The 19,210-nt window shown below is 35.8% G+C and overlaps 1 protein-coding gene across 2 annotated transcripts in view; it reads left to right on the forward strand.

The window, feature by feature from the left end:
• Positions 1-19,210, forward strand: part of LOC145673496 (zinc finger SWIM domain-containing protein 5-like) — a 384,102-nt gene that overhangs the window by 351,070 nt on the left and 13,822 nt on the right. The window contains exons 8-17 of one of the 2 annotated variants that reach the window (XM_081743256.1): positions 561-715; positions 2,520-2,659; positions 5,089-5,418; positions 6,775-6,941; positions 8,443-8,687; positions 10,337-10,491; positions 13,074-13,236; positions 14,127-14,284; positions 16,203-16,321; positions 17,778-17,996. In XM_081743256.1, the coding sequence (XP_081599382.1) occupies positions 561-715; positions 2,520-2,659; positions 5,089-5,418; positions 6,775-6,941; positions 8,443-8,687; positions 10,337-10,491; positions 13,074-13,236; positions 14,127-14,284; positions 16,203-16,321; positions 17,778-17,996 (1,851 nt within the window). Of the gene's footprint in view, positions 1-560; positions 716-2,519; positions 2,660-5,088; positions 5,419-6,774; positions 6,942-8,442; positions 8,688-10,336; positions 10,492-13,073; positions 13,238-14,126; positions 14,285-16,202; positions 16,322-17,777; positions 17,997-19,210 lie in introns of both variants that reach the window. The other variant, XM_081743258.1, reaches the window with a different exon arrangement.

Raw genomic sequence — 19,210 nt, forward strand, 5'->3', positions numbered from 1 at the left:
AATAGCTTAAATTATTTTTGTTACTCCAGCTAAGGGCAGCCTAGGCCCCCGGGTCCGGGCTAGATCCACCATTGGCGGAATTCTTTGAAACAAAGAAGTAATTGGTTGGTTTTTAAAACGTGTAGAAGAAATCGTGGAAGCCGAAAGAATGAATTAATATTGAGTATTGAATGCTATGAATTATGGATTCGTATACAGACAGCAGCGTGACCTTTAGTCGTGATGCTATCTGCAAGTTATTTGAATTTGATAATTTAATACTAACAATACGATCCTTCTATTGAATGTTGCTGCCTGCGAATTTAAATAGTAAGCAAGGAATGTCATACGATTGTGGTGTCCGCATAATTTTTAAAACATACTCTGTGTAAACTTCTAAGTAAAATGTTGTTAAAATATAATTGTTAGAGTGTACTGTACTAAGAAATTTCTTTGAAGGAAAACAAAATATCAATTCGAATTGATTTCTTGACTATTGTAAATAGATCGTAAGTATAGATGTGTGAAAAAAAAATATATATACGGAAGAATATTAATTGCTTGGTATGTATCTTTTCCAGTTCCATGCGGGAGACGATTCCTCGGATAGTAGTTCAGATGAAGATGGGGCGCCGTACCAAGGTCAGGAAGGAAATTCTCGCCTAGCGAGATTAGGCAATCACGGATCTCATTCTCGACCTTCCACTTCTACAGTACCACGAACAGTATTTCACAGGTAACTACTTTTACGTAATTTACGCTTTCATGGTAATTATTATTATTATTATTAAATGAGATTTTGCATAAAAGGGATGTAAGTGAATTAGTGACGTTACATCTCTTTTAGTGTTTATCTCCTCAGACTGCACAAGAAGTTATAGAATTAAAAGAATCTTTATATTACTAAATACACGGAAAAAATCTTGATAGTATTTCAGTATTTAAATTACATTATCTGAGTGAGAGAGAGAGAATTCACAAAAATATAAGGAAAGTAAAATTTCCATTCATCTCCTTTGAACACTCCAAATATTTATTAACAACCAAATTCGAAATCAGTGGTAGTTTTGCAACTATTTCGTCGGATTTCAAATAAACAATGGTAAAAAGCCATTTTCAACTGCTGAAGAGTTAGATATAAAAGAGCGTAGAAATATCTGTCTATATGATGCTATTAATCAAATATTTTTAGTACTGAAAAAGTTTCTTTGCTCACTTCTTCCGATCAGAAAGGAGGTCAAGTTATTTGTCTTCTAATGACTGCTGTCATCATTGCTGGAGAAATTTGACTGACTTATCTTATAAACCAGTGTTTCTACGTATGATGTAGTTATTGTTTGTTCATACTTTGCTAAGTAATATTCTCGTATATTTTTGACTTGTTACATACGTTATGTTACGTATATTTCATGTTTTTCGTGTTTTTTTTTTCTTCTTTCAACTTTGTAGCCACAGCTTCCTATTTTCAGCAGTCGTTTTCATCTCCTTGTCCCATCTCATTGATCATGCTTTTAAGGTACGATGTTCTCGGTCGTCCTCGCGTCTTCTTCCCTAATATTTTGCCTTGAGAAGTGTTCTGGAAAAAATATATCATGCCTAAGTGAATGACCAATGAATTTTGCTTTTCAAGTTTAAATGCATAAAATTGGAAGAACAATGCTGTATGTTTCAAGAGACAGCAATTTGAATATAACCAGTTCAACAGGTGCATCATGGACTTGGTTGTTCAATTGAAAGGAATCGAGTTAGTGTAGATGATCGGGGACTCAATGAATGTAAATGCTGATATTTGTAGGAGCTAGTCTAAATGTATTTGGACAGTCGAGTTAGAATTGTAATTTTGGTAAAGGGGTAGTTTAAGGACTGGCTAGAATAGTATGTTGGGATTCATCTTGTCGAGTGCTCTATTTCTTATTAGCTGCAAGGTTCAAAGCTTGTTTACCTACACCAAACTACATCACTTTCCTCCAAGATCGAAATTAATTATAATCCTTACGTTTACTGTTTGCTGTCTGTTCATGTCTGTTAATATAATTTGTTTCCTTACTGTTTTGTCCTATAGTGATTAAACATGGACTACATTGATAAAAGAAGTTGAGTAGATACGTGTTTAAACATTTAAACAAATGAAACAATGAAAAGAATTCGTTTGGAGGATAGTAAGGATGAAGCAATAGCAGATCGTCCTTGATTGCCAATTTCAAAGGAAAAGACTTCAAGATACACTGATAAAAGTAAAGATCGTAATATTTGTAGTCAAGTTTGTCTTACTTTCTTTATATAATTTTAGGATACATATATTTTAAAGTATGTTATTTGTCGAGGAACTAGTCAACTCCTCCACCCCAATCTTATAGAGTGTCTTCTTTCATCCCACGAGGGAAATATGAAGCAGATTTTGAGCCGCAGCTATGTCAGCGTGTCATCTCCTACTTTAGTAATTGCAAGAGAAATAAAACAGAAGTAATTGACAAAATTCATTTACATTGAAATTTATATAAAAATACATATATGATTCAATATACTTGTTTGTTCTGCAGGGCATTAGATGCAGTTGGAATGACATGGGACAATCTTCACCTAAAAAATATTCTCTCTAGTGACACGTACTGCAGTCATGTTCCAGATAGCTGTGGAAATTCAGGCAGTTTTAATTCTCAGGGACATCCGTTGTGGCATGGTAAGTAATGGAGTTTTCATATTAGGCAGAATTAGATTTCTGTGCCTTCTGGTACTTAGTACATGCAAAATCATTTAAATTTTGTTGTGCTCTGTGTACACCATCATTCTCAACTGACGTATCCATCATCAGTGGATTACTTCTACAGGTTTCCAGCAAATCGGTGGTCAGTACAGATTTAAGGAATAAAACACTAAACTTTTTTAAAACAGGGGGTTCTGTAGGTAATGATGGGTACGGCAACCTCGAGGTAAGCGACAAATCAGGGTTTGAGTGTTAATTTCAACACCCATGTGTATATATATTAACTGCATTATTCTCTGTCTGCTAATACTTAATGTATTTCTAAAACTATACCTATTTAGCTCTTTCCACAGAACTGAATTGGTTTAATAAGTAAGTATACGTAGTCTACAAACAGTAGTCAAGGCTGTAAGTAAAAGGACTTGGGTACACAATGATAAAACACATCTTTATTAGGTAAAATATCATTGTGCAAGAATACGTACATCTTAACAAGAATTCTGGCATAGCTTGAAGGTTAGTTTTCAGTAGCGTTCACATGTTGTTATTTCTTCTTGTGTTGAAGTTTTTCTAGTATTGCCAACGTATACATACATTTCAACATACTTTCATTATTATTGTGTTATTATTATTATTGAGCGTTCTATAGAAGTGCGAAGACCATGCTGTCAAATTGTAAGCCACTGTCATACTTTATTTCAACCGAAATAGTGCTCTACAGGTTGATCACTTTTATATTTTCACTTCCTTGACTAAGATGATGTGATATTGAAAAATGTTGCTAAATTTGTATCATAGTTCTGTCGTGGCTTGTTGAAATTTCCTTCGGTGCTTATCTTAAAACAGTTTTTCACGATATTGTTGCAGATAGCTATAGTTTTAACTTTCTAAAGCAGGCTGCAGACAGATATGAAAATGTTATCAATTGTGTGAGATCATCATATGAAGAGGTGGCCACTGTGGATTCATGATACCCCCATTAAAAATAAATAAATAAATAAACTGAAAATGAAGATCATTCTAAATTTAAACTCTGTGACGATTTAATTAATTAGAAAGTACTGTAATCAAAAATGGTGATTGTGTTTGAACTATGATTGTTTGGAGTTTAACCTCCGTTTTTTTGCACTCGAGGCTATAGAAGACGTGGATTTACAACTATAACATGGAATCCTAATGCTATCTTTTACCACCGGAATTAAACTATTCTCCCGTTCCTTCTTTTGACGTATTATTTATTGCCTTTATTTTGGTCACCTCATGCATAGGATGACAAAACTAGTGGATGGTAAAACTCAGTAATACCATTATTACGCGAAATTGAGCTAAACGTGTACTAGGAACATGTACTCAATGTGTCAATTCCAACTTGCTAATTCTAAGTCTTTGGAGGGGCTACCGGCATTTATTCAAGGATAGGCCGATTCTTGATATTTCCACGTTCAAAAATAGCTATGTATGAAAACACTAATAGCCTTTGAGTTTTTCTGCTGTGGAGGCACAACTTCGTTTCACGGGTTTCTTCCCTTCTGCCTAATTCGATATATAACGGTTCGAAGTTTTTTTTTTTTCCGGATTTTATCAAATGGTATCTTACTAATGTCTCATACATGAAATTCGTAATTCAGTTCTGAGATGGCGCAAACTATCTTAAATATCTCACCTTATGGCAAATTAAATTAACATTACAGCAATACTGTACATTCCAATGTTAAATATGTGGAGAAGTTCTTTGATCACTATTCCTCAACAACTTTGTCAGTCTTTAAAATAGTTTTCCAAAAAGTGTAGGGGAAATATTATGGCAAAAAGAATATAAGTGGTTCCTGCTTTGCTAGCTTAGTTCAAGCACAATATTATGTGATAGATAAAGTAATATTTCAAATAAAAAATACCAAGCAGGGTACCATAACCTGCAAATTAACTGTGTAATTAATATTACCGTATACGTTTAGAACCATATAGATCCAGTCATATATAGTATAGTCTGTTATGTTGGCTACCTTTGTAACTTCAACATCTGTAAATTTGTTCTACATCTTTTGATCCAACCTAATAAGAGACCAACTGATTAAGTTCATCTCTTTCGTAAGTTATACGTTATTATTTATTTAGCCAATGATGGCCAGCTTAAGACATGTTTAATTGCATTACATTTAGTATGTAAGTTGGTCACCTGTATAAATTGGATGTTTTTGTGGAATCGAAGAGGGACAACGTAAATAGGTTTTATTGTACCTGTAATGTCTCATTATTTTGAGTATAGTAAATAAATAAATAAGTAATAATAAAGTAATTCTCAAAGCTTCCTTCTAATCAAGTAGATTCCTTATTAAGCATGTCCAGCGTTTCTTTGTCCAATTTACTGAAACGTGTATTTTTTTTTCTTTTCTTATTTATTTCAGAGCCATTACCTACGGCTGCCGCTCGGGTAGATGCACTACGGTCTCATGGCCACCAGACAGCAGCACTGCGACTGGCCGTGTCTGTGGTGCGAACAATGAAACAGCAGCAGCTGATAGCACAGAAGAAGTGGCATGACCAGCAACACCAGAGCCAATTGGCATCGTCGGGGGTGTCCCGGTGCTCAGGCAATGGCATGGGCATCGGCAGCAACAGCGGATGGGGAGAAGGCTGGGTGGGGCACCCCCTCGATCCTGTTGGCTGCCTATTTGACACGTTAGCTGAAGCTTCGTTAGTTCCAGAAGACCAGGCTCGGAGTCAAATGTATTTCGGTAAGAACACTCGAAACACACTAGTACTGGCATTTTTCCTTTCTTTTCAGATTATGGTTTCTTACAGTATCTTCAATATTAATAGTTTTTTTAATTTTTTTTTTATTACTGTGCTAATGTTAGGTATGTATATTAATTTACTATGCGAAATACTGTGGAAGTTATTTTACTTACCTTGCTTATTTGCGAGCTTGAACATATACAACCTCGTGTTTCAACTATGTAGAAGTTAGTAGGAAACACAGATGACCAAGAAAATAAAACAGGTGTTCCGTACCTCTAAAAATCTATGCAAATTATTGAACATTATGCTGTCTGGAATCTCACTTATCTGCTCTAGGCTAGCGCTGAATCTCAACAAATATTTTATGTTTTTGTGAGTATATTAAAAATTCAAATAGACTTGAAATAGTTGTATCTGCTGATTTACAGACTCTCATGCGTAGCTTCAGCTAGGAACTCATCATTCAAGGTTAATAGTTTCCCTACCTATAGCAGTATGTCTTTGAGTCTGCATTACTCTCCCTGAAAAAAAAGTTTGAATCAGTATTTCACAAGGAGTTGGTTGAATACTGTGATACTTCATTTATAGCAGAGTAAAATTTTAAGCTTCATTTGTATTAAATTGGAGGGAGACAGGAATCGATAATTTTCCTCAATCATTTTATATCATCATAAAAATTCATAACCAGTTCCCTTTTACATATACATTCTCACAGTCAGAGTGAGGCAAGCGAAGGGGAGGGTCACCTCTAGACTCTCAAAGGGATCCAGTTCTTCGCAGTGCATGTCAAAACATATTCCCTAGATAGATTTGGATGCTCACTCACTATAGTATTTTAAAATATACTATGTGCTATAAAACTAAATAAGATAGTATTTAAATGAGTATTTAAGTACTATAGTATTTACAGTAGTTACTTAATAGAGTTATGTAATGGGCGTAAATAATTATTGTTTTACAGGAAGTATTATGAGCACACGTGCACCAAGGTTATAAGCGTATGTGTGTGCATTCACGACTGCGCTTATATGTTGATCTTTCCCCCCCCCCCCCCGCTCTTGGAGTACTGTGAACGCCCCTGCCGTTTCATCCTAAAGCATATTCTAGTTATACTATAAGATGTACTGTAACAAGGACAAATAACGTAATTGCTAAAATCACAATATGACGTGGACATCTCAAGATATTTTAAAACTAAAAATTTGTAGGGTTTTAATGAAAGGATACCACCTCTGGGTTTTTATTTACTTTCTAAACTAGAATTCGTAGCATGAAAGGTGTAAAAACAGTTTAGATTCTATTCTAAGTTGGTTTGAGATTTTCAAATATTTCCACTGTTGATTTCTTTCCAGATCCGATAGGAATCGAAGAAACAACAAACAACGTTCCTCCCCGATATCATCATGTTCCAGTAGTTGGTTCGAGAGACCGGTCAGAAACCTATTTGTCCTTGGCCGTAGAAGTAGCTCTCATAGGACTCGGTCAGCAGAGGATAATGCCTGGTGGGCTATACGCACAGGTTAGTAGATTATTTTTCATTATAATGTATCAACTTTTCAATTATTCCTTCAGAAACCAAGTTGATGCATGATTACAAACATTAACTTAAACTTCTGTACACATTAATACATGAAGGTATTTTGACAGGGCGCAAAATTTCAAAGTAAGACGCACTTGCCAATCCAAAAATGATGGTCGCCATTATCTCTCACGTACTGATTATGAGAGCGCCCCCTTTCCTTCCACAGCCTTTGGTTTGACAAAGAAAGAGATTACATCAGGGCATAAAATTTCAAAACCAGACATTTAGATTCAGGATAATCAATTTTGAATTGGGTAATTCATGTACATGTTAAACAATATCTTACCTTAAGACTTCACGTTTGTGTAACGCTCTCCGTGTCCGTTGTGAAGACTTCACATTCTATGTTTTCTCTCATTCAATGACAATTATTTTCATGCGAAACAGAAACTGCGTGCGTCCTGATTTTGGTATCATATTTTGATATACGATGTGAGTTCTCATTAAAAGTTCTATCAGTTAAATAAGTATCTTGACGTATACCGAAGTTTAAGTTAATATTTTCTGTTTCTTATTTACATATAAGCTTAACTTTTATATCTTAAAGATATATACTTGTATTGCAGTCTACTCACAATCTGTAGTATACATGCGTACAGTGGCCAACAAAAATAGCTTCTCATCCGTAAACTTTCTGTTGCAAACGCTTCCGGAATATAACGTTCTTCCTAAGTTAAATGGACTTGCACTCAAATTGATCCAACAGTTCGAAACCTATTAACAAAATAATATCTAGAGAGTGGGTGTACACTCGCCGCTGATATTTTGTTTATATGCTTTAGCATCGTATACCCTTTCAATTAATTTCCTCTCGCTGCATATTTTGTTTATGTTCTTGCTTTGACATGTTAAAAACTGAAAGGAGTATCAAATTGGTTGATAGTTGAAAGCAATGTGTAACTTAGAAAATGCATTGTAAGCATGTTATATGATTTATATAAAGGTTCTCAATCATTCTTACAAAAGTATATGTTTACAAGACGATTAATAATGTTTCTCAATAATCTGTAGCTGTGATTTGTACTTGAGACTCAACAAAAGCAAGGTATGTACAAGGCGATTGATTATATTTCTTCATAATCTGTAGCTGTGGTTTGTATTCAGGATTTAGTAAAAACAAAGTATGTACAATATATCTTTCCCTCCTTCAATTGTTAGTTCAAGTGTAAACTCCCGTTTGTAACTTCCTTAGAATCTCTATCGTCTTACCATTAGTATTTGAGCAAAATTATTTTCTTTTTTCCTTTTTAAGTCTATATGTCATTATAGGAATAGAAGCTAAAAGTATGTGCTTTTTAAAGGGAAATTATTTAGCTTTTGCGCAATACCAATATATTTAATTCTGCTGAAATTATTGTAAAATCAGACTTCAAGTCATGTGTCCCCGCGCAAATATAATTTCAAAACTTATTTTGAAATGTTCCTCTTTCTTTTGTAGGAAAAGTCTTGTAAACAGGAAGACCGACTGATCTCAAAGCTTCAAGAAATCGAGTTGGATAATAACTTGGTGAATGTCCTGAGAAGACAAGCAATTCTGTTGTTGGAAGGTGGACCTTCGAGTGGACTGGGCATTGGGATACATGCGGAAAGTATACCTATGCATACTTTTGCTCGTTATCTCTTCCTTGCCTTATTGCATTACGACCCCGATCTAGCATATAAAGTTGGATTGCGGGCGATGAGGTAAGATGTTCCCTAGTTTATGTGCATGTGTTGCATAAAAATTATTAACTTACTTAAAATTTAGTCTTGCAATTTTTATTATGAATATTTCAGGTTTTATTATATAAGTGATTTATAATAAAACTAATGAAGTTATATACAAAGGTAGATAATATTAAATTTCTACCTTTATTTCCACCTCCACAAATATAAATAAGATATACAGGGTGACCCAAAAGTTGGTATACGCCCCTGCATTGATCAAGTATAACATTCTAGCTTATAGGTTTATTTGCTTCGGCTGTTCCGAGCTTAAGATATAAGTAAAAAGACACTAAAAACAAATAATAAAGAAACTAAGTCTACCTGATGGATAACAATAAGAAATTATATAAAAAGAATGAGTTGATCAGTACGGGACTGTATACTTACTTTTGGGCCACCCTGTATATTCTAAACCAAACAAATCATTATCAAGTTACAAATTGATATATCTTAATACCATTATAATTTTTCATAGAAAATGATGTCAAAAGAAACACACATAAATAAAAATTAGGCATCAAAATGAATACTTAACATAGTCCAGTAAAAGCTTAATATAATCAGCATTTCAGTCACACATCATCAACTGCCCTTTTCTTCTTTTTTCAATTTTACCTTACAATTTGCCATGAACCAGTACTTATTAATGCAATTAGTAGTTATGTTCCGACAGAAGGTTCTTCAACTATTAATAATTATAAAATTAATACTATTATATCCTGTACTTGAACATCTACCATTTCACGGTAACACCATGAACGGTAACCTGTTTGATTAGAATGGCTGCGAGTATCATGTGTTCATTGGCAGAGAAATTACCGAACTGTGATCTCAAATCAGAGTTGTAGAGATTGTAATGGTAAAACTACATAATTGTTACATTACAGAATTACCATTACCATTACATTACCATTACAGAATTTCGACTGTAATTTGCAGCATAAACTTTATCATAAAAATATCAAATGGATCACTATCTTAATCGCAGAGACAGAGTTGTCAAACTTTGATATCAGTTTACCCGTATCATCTTACTTAAATAAAATGTGTTTAAATAAAGTGATCAAATTGATAAAATGACACGTTGATTACCACAAAACGTTTGTAGGGACTGTAACACAGTTCTTTATGTATGTACTAGCTTTGAATCACATTGATGTATGATTTAAATGTATTGATATGCGTTTGTTCGCTATTTAAAATAGTTTTATTTCTCTATAACAATCTATAAAAATAATGCCTTATTTTACGACAGAGCTTAAAACCGTGATCAATGGAAAGTCAAATAGAAGTTCGAAATAGATTGCTTAAAATCCACATGTATTATCTCTGAAGCCAATAGGGCATTGGATTTGATATTCTTCAGTTAGGGATTTTGTCATTAACTTTTTTCTTTCTTTCTTTCTTTCCTTTCGGTCTGTTGAAGCAACAGCGAAAGAGTTTCTAACTTATCTTTTATTTTTATGTTCATGTCATAATGTTTGTTTTGATTTCTAGTCATGTGTAAACATTGTGACAGCACAATAATAGATTGTCACACAATTGTGCTTTGTAGAATGTGTTTATAACAAACTTCGCCATAAACGAAATATAAGTAGTTTTCAAGCTACTCTCTACATTTTCAGGCTGCCCATCCTAGAAGACCATGAAGACGTAGACGACCCTGTGAATGGAAACGTATCGTCGTTGGTTTTGAGTAGGTATCCCCGTTGGTTTACGCTTGGCCACATTGAAACGCAGCAATGTGCTTTGGCTTCCACTATGTTGAGTGCTGCCAAGGGTAAGTGGGTTTGGAAATTTGTCTTTATTTAAGTGTTATTTTGCCATGACGATGCATTATACTCCCTGCATAGAAAAAGATTTAATTTTTACTTTTGTGTTTAATGTAGGGTGACCAGATTCGGAAAATCAAAAAGTAGGACACTCGGCAAACTGGCGTAATTTCACAGCTCACTCACATACAGTGCGACCTACTAGCTTTCGAACCCGAAAAAAACGTTATAATTTCCGAACAAATATACACAGGAAAATGAAATTCACAATACACGTACCTTGGTTCATGCTGAATACATGACCGTCACAGCAGGTGCTGAAAGTGTCCTTCCTGGACGTCAAGACATGTTTGTACACGGCGTTCCATATTGTGAAAAGTCCGATGTGATCTTATGAATCGCATTCTCAATGTTGTTTCGCAACTCTTGCAGTGATCGTGGGTTGTTACTGTAGACACAACGTTTAAGAAAACCCCATAAGAAGAAATCCGGGGACCTTGGCGGCCACAGTCCTTGGAGATTATCCTGTCACCAAAAAAAGGACTTAATTTCTGCCATGGCCACGTTGGAAGTATGGCATGTTGCTCCGTCTTGTTGGAAATAACCGCGACGCAGTTCTTGATCGTCCAGCTGATTCACAAATTCACTGAAGATGTGTAAGTAAACTTGTGTGTTTACTGTATCTTCAAAGAAAATGAGTCCAGTGGTACGCTGTCGGGAAATTGCACACCAAACTCCCACCTTCAAGGGATGAAGTGGAATATCATGGTACACATGCGGATTTTCGACGGCCCACACCCGAGTTTTCTGCGAGTTCACATAACCGGAGAGATGGAACCAAGCTTCATCTGTGAACCAAGTATAGTCTAGGATTCCTGAATTGTCATGCAACAAAGCTTGCAACCAACGACATCACGCGCTTTTCCCAATCTGTAGTCTTCAACTCCTGGACGACTGTAACGCGATATGGAAACAGCTTGGCTCTTTTGGTGGCTCTTTGCACAGTTGACTTTGACATCCCTACCTCTTGTGATAATCGACGCAGGCTCTTCTTAGAGGACTGCAAAAGACGTTGCCGCACATTCTGTACTGTCTCCTCGGACATCCGTGGACGCGTGCCTCTATGTCCCGTAACCAACGTTCCTGTTGTTTCGAACTTGTTCACCAAATGATGTATTGATGATTTCGATGGTCCTTTACGGCATCCAAATTCACGGCAAAATTCACGTTGAACGGTCTGATACGATCCCGATATCCAATATTTTTAACAATGAACACGCGTTCCTGTACGGTATACAGAACCATCCTCGCGATGCAGCGACTCGAGTCACACTAACGCACGCGCACCACGCCAAGCAGCACTTTCCCTAGCGCCACCTATCGTCTTTGTTTTGACGTATGCGCTTCTGTTCAACCCTTTCTCGCGTTTAGCATGAAACAAGGTACGTGTATTGTGAATTTCATTTTCTTATGTACATTTGTTCGGAAATTATAACGTTTTTTTCGGGTTCGAAAGCTAGTGGGACGCACTGTATAATCAGTCGTCGGCAAACTGGCGTAATTTAACAGTGCACTTAGATATAGTAAGTCATCGGCAAATTGGTATAATTTAAAAGCGCACTGAGATATAATCAGTCATTGTTATGCCAATGAGAAAGAACTCCCTATTGTATATATCTTATTCCAGTTTAAATTTCCGTATTATATTGTAACATTTAACAAGAATCAGGATCGATCGTGTTTTGAGTTCATATTCTTTTGATTTAATTTCTTGTAGAAGATTTTTTTTTTTCTTTCTTGAAAACGAAATCTTTTGAGTTTTACGTCTCACTGTTATGCCGGCTAGGCTAAAGGAGACGGTGATGATGAGAAATGAGTGAAATAGTGGAATGAAGAAAGTGGAAGGAAACGAGAAATCCCTGAGAAAATCCACGCACACGGTGTTAATCCATCACAAAGTCTATTTGGCGCGAGCTGGGATCGAACCAGGGATCCCACGCCTTAGAGGTGAACGCTCTACTAGTGAGCCACCGCGACCCTTTAGTCTTTTCTTGAAAACACCGTTGAAGTCTATACAAGAAGTTTATAGTATACTATGTAACTAAGAGCCAAATACTATGTAACTAAGAGACGCTTCTTGTATAAAACGGGACATTTTGCGTTTTTCTCGGGAGACCGAACGACTTTGTGAAAATAATAAATAAATAAAAAAATCCCGTTCAAAACGGGACGTGTGGTCACCCTAATTTAATGTAATATCCCTGATTGGCTCCATCAAAGTAACTAGCCATTTTATTTTCTAAATTTATTTTGAATATTTGGTATAATAAATAATATATAATGTTCATAACCGAAGGTAATAAATTAAAAGCAATATATTAAAACTGTTAACAAAATTATGAACTTAATGTGACATCCAATACCAGGATGAAGAAATTTGAAAAATGAAAATCCCGTTCCACAATTATTCAGACATTTTAGAAATGGTAGTCACAAAGCAGGAAATAATCTAGATAGACGTATATTTGACGAAACCTCTGTGTTTGAATTTTATGTTAATATGTTTTTCCGTTTCTTCTTGTGTTTGCAGGTGAAGTATTGCGACTGCGCACTGTGCTTGAGTCGGCGCAAAGGCATATCCACAGTTCCTCACATTTATTTAAGTTGGCGCAAGACGCATTTCGGTTTGCAACCCCCCAGGATGGTCCACGGCATCCGACATTGCTCAGCGTGGCTTTCGAATTAGGACTCCAGGTACTTGGGGAATGGGGTGGGAAGAAATTTGTTTTGAAAAAAAAAAATCGTTGCTTTTGAATGGACTACAGAACATTATTCTACAAGTCAAAGCGAAAATATATATATAATTGTATTCCTTTCGAGTTGTCATTTAAAGACGCAAATTGTACTATGTGGCAACGTTGCAGATAAAGACCCATAGAGTAGATCTACCAATCCATCAAATAGTTACATCGATTCTTTCCAGATGGCAGTTAAAATTCGTTAGATGTTGACACTAGCACCCAATGGCGTAACTAAAAGCTTGGGGGCCCTCCCGCAGGGGGTGAGGCCCCTTTTCTACGTCCCATTTTATGATTTGAGGCCCCCTGATGGCTTGGGGCCCTACCGCAATGCGGGATCTGCGGGGCCCCTTATTTACGCCTCCGCTAGCACCACTTAGCGTAACAATCGGTGTAACTCCTTGATGGATTCGTAGCGCAATGAGAATGGTCCCAAATTAATCTGCTACGTTGCTACGTAGTGATATATTTTGTTTTTATAATTCCCACAGTGGCTGAAGGAAGTTCTGGGAGAGGTATACCACTATATAACATTTTCGCTTCGTTTGACCTACAGAATAACACTCCGTTGTCCGTGGGTACTATTTTTAGAACACCCGATATAAATACCTACGTAATTAATTAAAGGCAATATAGTTCATCATTTTGGTGTCAAAGACTATACGTAATACTTGTTAAGCTGATTCCTTGCCGTGCCTATTATCATATGGTAAATCTAGTTACGTAATTTCAAAATATCAGTCATTGCCCTTGTGCTATTTAAGATCAGAAATGTTTTATATGATACTTCGTAGTAATATTGTGTGTGCAAGTACGTTGAAAACTGATGTCTCGCTTTGTCTATGGATGCTGCAGGTAATGCGGATGACGTTATCGTCTCTGAACTGGCGTCGACGAGAAATGGTGCGGTGGCTTGTGACATGTGCTACAGAAGTTGGGGTCGAGGCTTTGGTGTCAATTATGCAGAACTGGTATCAGCTGTTCACGCCAACTGAAGCTACAGGTGCGTTGATTTTGAATTTTTGATATAAAGTAGTGGATATCTCAATCTATTTAAGCTATAAGTAGCCTTCGTTTAATTCATCTCTCTGTTTATTTAATTTGTCAACAAAATGGAAATTACTGTTACATATAATGTAGATTATATGCTTATTAGGTGTAGCTATCATTGTACTATATTTAATGTTAATTGTACGTAATTGGTGCATTCTAATTAATATAGATAAGTGCACGTACGAAGTGTTAGCAAATACATTAAACACGGGCAGGAGTAGTAAAATAAACAAAGCAGTTCAATATAAAGACAGTATCAAGATTGGCATTGGTTCATGTGTTATGAAGACAGTAACGTTTTGATTACTCTGAAACTTTTGAAAACTGTTATTTAACTGTGGAAATATTATGTATTCAAGAAATATTTAAAATTTCATAATAGATGGGCAAGGTATGAATTACCGGGAGAATAAGGTGGACCCCCCTCCCCCGAATTACATTTTGATTCCCTCAAAGAAACTAACGGAAGCATCCCTAGCGGGATAATTGTTTTCCAACCTCTCAAGCTGTGTTTTGTGATAGAACATTTGAAATGGTGTATTACAAATACCACTGGGTTTCGTCCTTACATGTAATGGTAATCTGGTAGCTGTGTTCCGAAATGAAATATGTGAACTATTCACTTTCGATTTCGTCAAATTTTGTAGTCATAGCTATATAGTGAAAGCAAGGGAAAAGATTATACGCATTCTTTACCCCTTGAGTACATAATCAAAGGTGAATTTGGATGACTGTGGTGTACTAACTACGTATAATGAAGTCATATATGAGTTTGCAAACGTCTTACATTGTACATTTATTCCATGTAATACACTTTCATTCCTACACTCAAACATTCGGTTAGATGCTGAAAGGTTAGTTGCCGATATTGCAGACACTATACATATGATTATAGCTATTGTTCTAAGATGAGTGATTTAATACATTTCTTTTTATTACTGCTGTCAGATTTATTCAGGTAATGAGGGTGACGGAGAGTATCATTGTCTTATTTTGAATTAACTTTCAAATATGAGTGTGTCGTGTTAGGCCTCATTTTATCCCCCCTTTCTCCTAATTCGCACACTGTAGATGGATATATCTTGCAGAGCTGTAGAGAAAACCTTGACGATCATGTAACACTGTCTGAATACTTACCTTCTCGCGAGTGATTACGAAATTTCTAAATGTTTCTCCGTTTCAGGTTATTTACAGTTTTCATGTGGAAGTTCTGTAAAAGGGCAGTAAATTTTATGTAAAAAATAAAAATAATCGCCTGATTCTTTTTTAATATTTCGGTTCTAGCCTAGGATATTCCTAGAGGATAGGCGTGAATGAAGGATGGAAATATACTGAGAAAAAGAATTAAGCTTTCATTTAATGGTTGGTTTCTTTTTTGTTCTCTCTTTCGGTATATATATATATATATATATATATATATATATATATATATATATATATATATATATATATATAATTAATTTCTGATACCGTTACGAAGATGATTTCGAATGCTCTTACTAAGAAAATACATGTTATAGTACTTTTAACATAAAAAATCTATCAATTTCCCATGTTTACCTATTGCCTTCGTTTGAAACCGTTCTACTTGGTTTTGATTACATAACGTTCTTATCATCAGAGTTACAGCAACCCACGAATTTTGAAATACAAGCACACATTAAAAGTAATACACCGGTATGGACCTAATTTCTCCTTTGGAAATCAATCTCTGTTAGTTTTCTCCATGGCTCCGTATTTTAAAATGTGTATGTTGAAAATTTCTAACTACAGAACAGAACAATAAAATAGATATATAATTTTCGTCACTCAACATATATTGTACACTTGTAATTTGTAATTTTAACACTTGTAATTTTAACTTCCAGGTCCCGTTGCCACAACAATAATGTCCCATAGCACCATGATGAGGCTGAATCTGAATTTTGCTCAACAGGAAGAACTGTCAAGTTGTGCCAGAACGCTGGCGCTTCAGTGTGCAACCAAAGTAAGTTCACATTTTATTTGGAGGCAATTCACTTTTGAGGCTGAGCTTCTATTGATACGAGGTATTGCTGACTGCCTATGTTTGTAATTATTAATTAAAAAAAAAAAAAAAAATGTAATAGCTTATACCAGGTAGGTCAGGCATCAAATACAAATACATGGCTTCCTTTACGCTGCTAAGGATCACCATCCACAGTTTCTGGAATTCGAAATAGGACGTCTTGAAATTTGGTTTTTGCCCGATTTTGGACAGCTATAGCTCTGAAGCTATGCACTTTTTGCCATAGTCTCATATGAACTTTTTCTCTTATTTTGATGTGAGGAATCACCTCTTACAGTTTGTCGGTATAGTTCGTTAACACCCAGTATTATCTGCTACTGCACTTGTATACATGTGGACTATCAGTTTTTATGTATCTTAAGATAGATATTTTAATTATAACTTTATTATTTTATTCGGTTATCTTCGTTTTTCGTTTATTTTATTTTCATCACTTATTAATGTTATATGTTAGATTATGTAAAACTTCAGAAAATAGACGATTTTTCTCTGTTAAAGGTAATAAATAATAGTAATAAAGATTTGACATTTGTTTACAAGATTGAAAATCAAAATACATTCAGATCATTAAATAGTCATTAGAAAAAATTATAAACTTCTCCAGCATATAGATTTCGTTGTCTGCATCTTAACTTGTATATACAAGGATTGGTCGAATGAAAATACGTATAATACGCCTCAAGTGTTTATAAAATAAAACAGCTGTGCGCACGATGTCATCGATAATCTACAAAATTGACATGCATATATCATGTGCCGTGTGATTAGGAAGGAGCAATTGCAATAGAAGCTGGTCACATTAGTGTTGTAGTTTAATGAGACACTACCAGCTGCTAGTAAACCTGTGAAGCTGCCATTGCGTTTTGGTTGGAGAAATACTCTCACGGCGAACATAAGGTTCCTAAGCCCGGAAGACACCATGTTGATAAATATTCTTTGGAGAATCCTTGTCATGTATGGGGAAGATTGTGTTCTGAAAAATGGTCCACAAATATTCGGTGTGATTTCGAAACAGTAGATGGGATGTTCTGGAGATCTTCCTTACCTTTCAGACTCAAGCTGTAATATACAAGTATCAAGGGAAGATGTTTTCGATCGGACACCTACTTGCACATGTGTGTGATGTGATGCATTTACCATTGACGTCTTTCTAGCAAGACAAACACTGCCTGCCACAACAATGGAATCGTTACATAGGTTCACAGCAAATATTTGTAACTGGTTGACCATCGGGACTTTCTATCACTTTTTCGTTTGATTAATCCTTGATAACCTATAGCAAAAGTAAGTAATTTTTGTTTGTATGAGTCAAATAACCGTTGGTAAGCATTAAATATGCTTCTTTCAACTCATTGTATCCTTGATAGAATAATTCCAACTGTTTCTATTATTTCAGGATCCGCCAAATTGTGCCTTGAATGCTCTTACGCTGTGTGAAAACGATCCTCTTGCTTTTGAAACCGCTTATCAAATTGTGATAGACGCTGCATCGCGTATCATGACCTCCTCTCAGCTCTTCACCATTGCAAGATACATGGAGCACAGAGGGTACCCTCACCGTGCCTACAAGTTGGCCATGTTGGCTATGAAGAACGTTCATTTGGCATACAACCAGGTAAGGCCTTTTACATACAATACATTACTATTATTGGAAGTTTCCGCACCCACAGAAAGTATTAAATAAATCACGCAGATTTGCTATCGTTTTTTTGGTAGCTATTACCAGTAGTAAATGTTCTTACTTACGTGACTTCGTCTTTTTTAAAATCATTCATGCAGGGAAACAGTATCCTAACGTCAGTAATTAATACAGGTACCTTTCAAAAATGAATATCTATTAACATTTTTCCGTTCGAACACTACCTTATCTAGTATACGTAACAGTTTGAATAAATTTAAAAACTGAAAAGGAAACTTTTTGAACGAGAATCCCGCACAAATATTATTAAGTAGAGTACTATTGAAAAATCATTTTGTATCCTATTCGCTGCAATTCTAAATAGGGATAAGAATAGAGAGGCTAACGCTCTCGCCTTCGGTGCGAGCGGTCCCGGGTTCGATTCTCGGTGGGGTCACTCGGTCGAAAAAGTGTAACACGCTTTTTCAGGCCAGCCACCCTGAATGAGGTTTTGCTGGGTTTTCCTCATTCACACCAGGCAAATACCGGGGCGGTACCTAACTTATAGGTCCCAAGCCGCTTTCTTCCTTCCCTATCCCCGTATTGTGTGCTCGCCGAGGGACGTCACCCCTCAAATCGTGACGGGCTAAATGGTCTTAGATGCCGAAAGCCCAGAAATCTAAATCCTAAATCCTAAGAATAGAGAGCTTTCGGGCAAGAGATAATTGGAGTTTATCAAGTATTATTTATTTAAATAATCCGCTTCAATTTCAAAGCTGGGGCCGCGGTGGCTTAGTGGTAGAGCGTTTACCTCTGGTGCATGGGGTCCTTGATTCGATCCCAGCTCGCGTCAGGTGAGCTTTGTGGTGGTCAAACACCGTGTGCGTGGATTTTCTTGGGGTTCTCCCGTTTCCTCCCACTTTCTTCATTCCACCATTTCATTCATTTCTCTCATAACCGTCTCTTTTAGCCTAGCCGACATAACCGTGGGACACAAAACTTAGCTTTGTTTTCAATTTCAAAGCTAATAGTTTATATGCAAAATTGTATTAGTAGTTTTAGATCTGATGTTAAGAGTTTAATACAGTAAAATACTTTAGATGATTCTAATTATGCTACCTACGTCGAAAAAAAAATTAACTAGTTCTTCAACACAAATATTTGACAATAATATTAATTCATATGACGTTTTACGTTGTTCTCAATAATGT

This window comes from Thermobia domestica, chromosome 16, assembly GCF_964235325.1.
Source record: "Thermobia domestica chromosome 16, izTheDome1.hap1.1, whole genome shotgun sequence".
Classification (NCBI taxonomy): Eukaryota; Metazoa; Arthropoda; class Insecta; order Zygentoma; family Lepismatidae; genus Thermobia; species Thermobia domestica.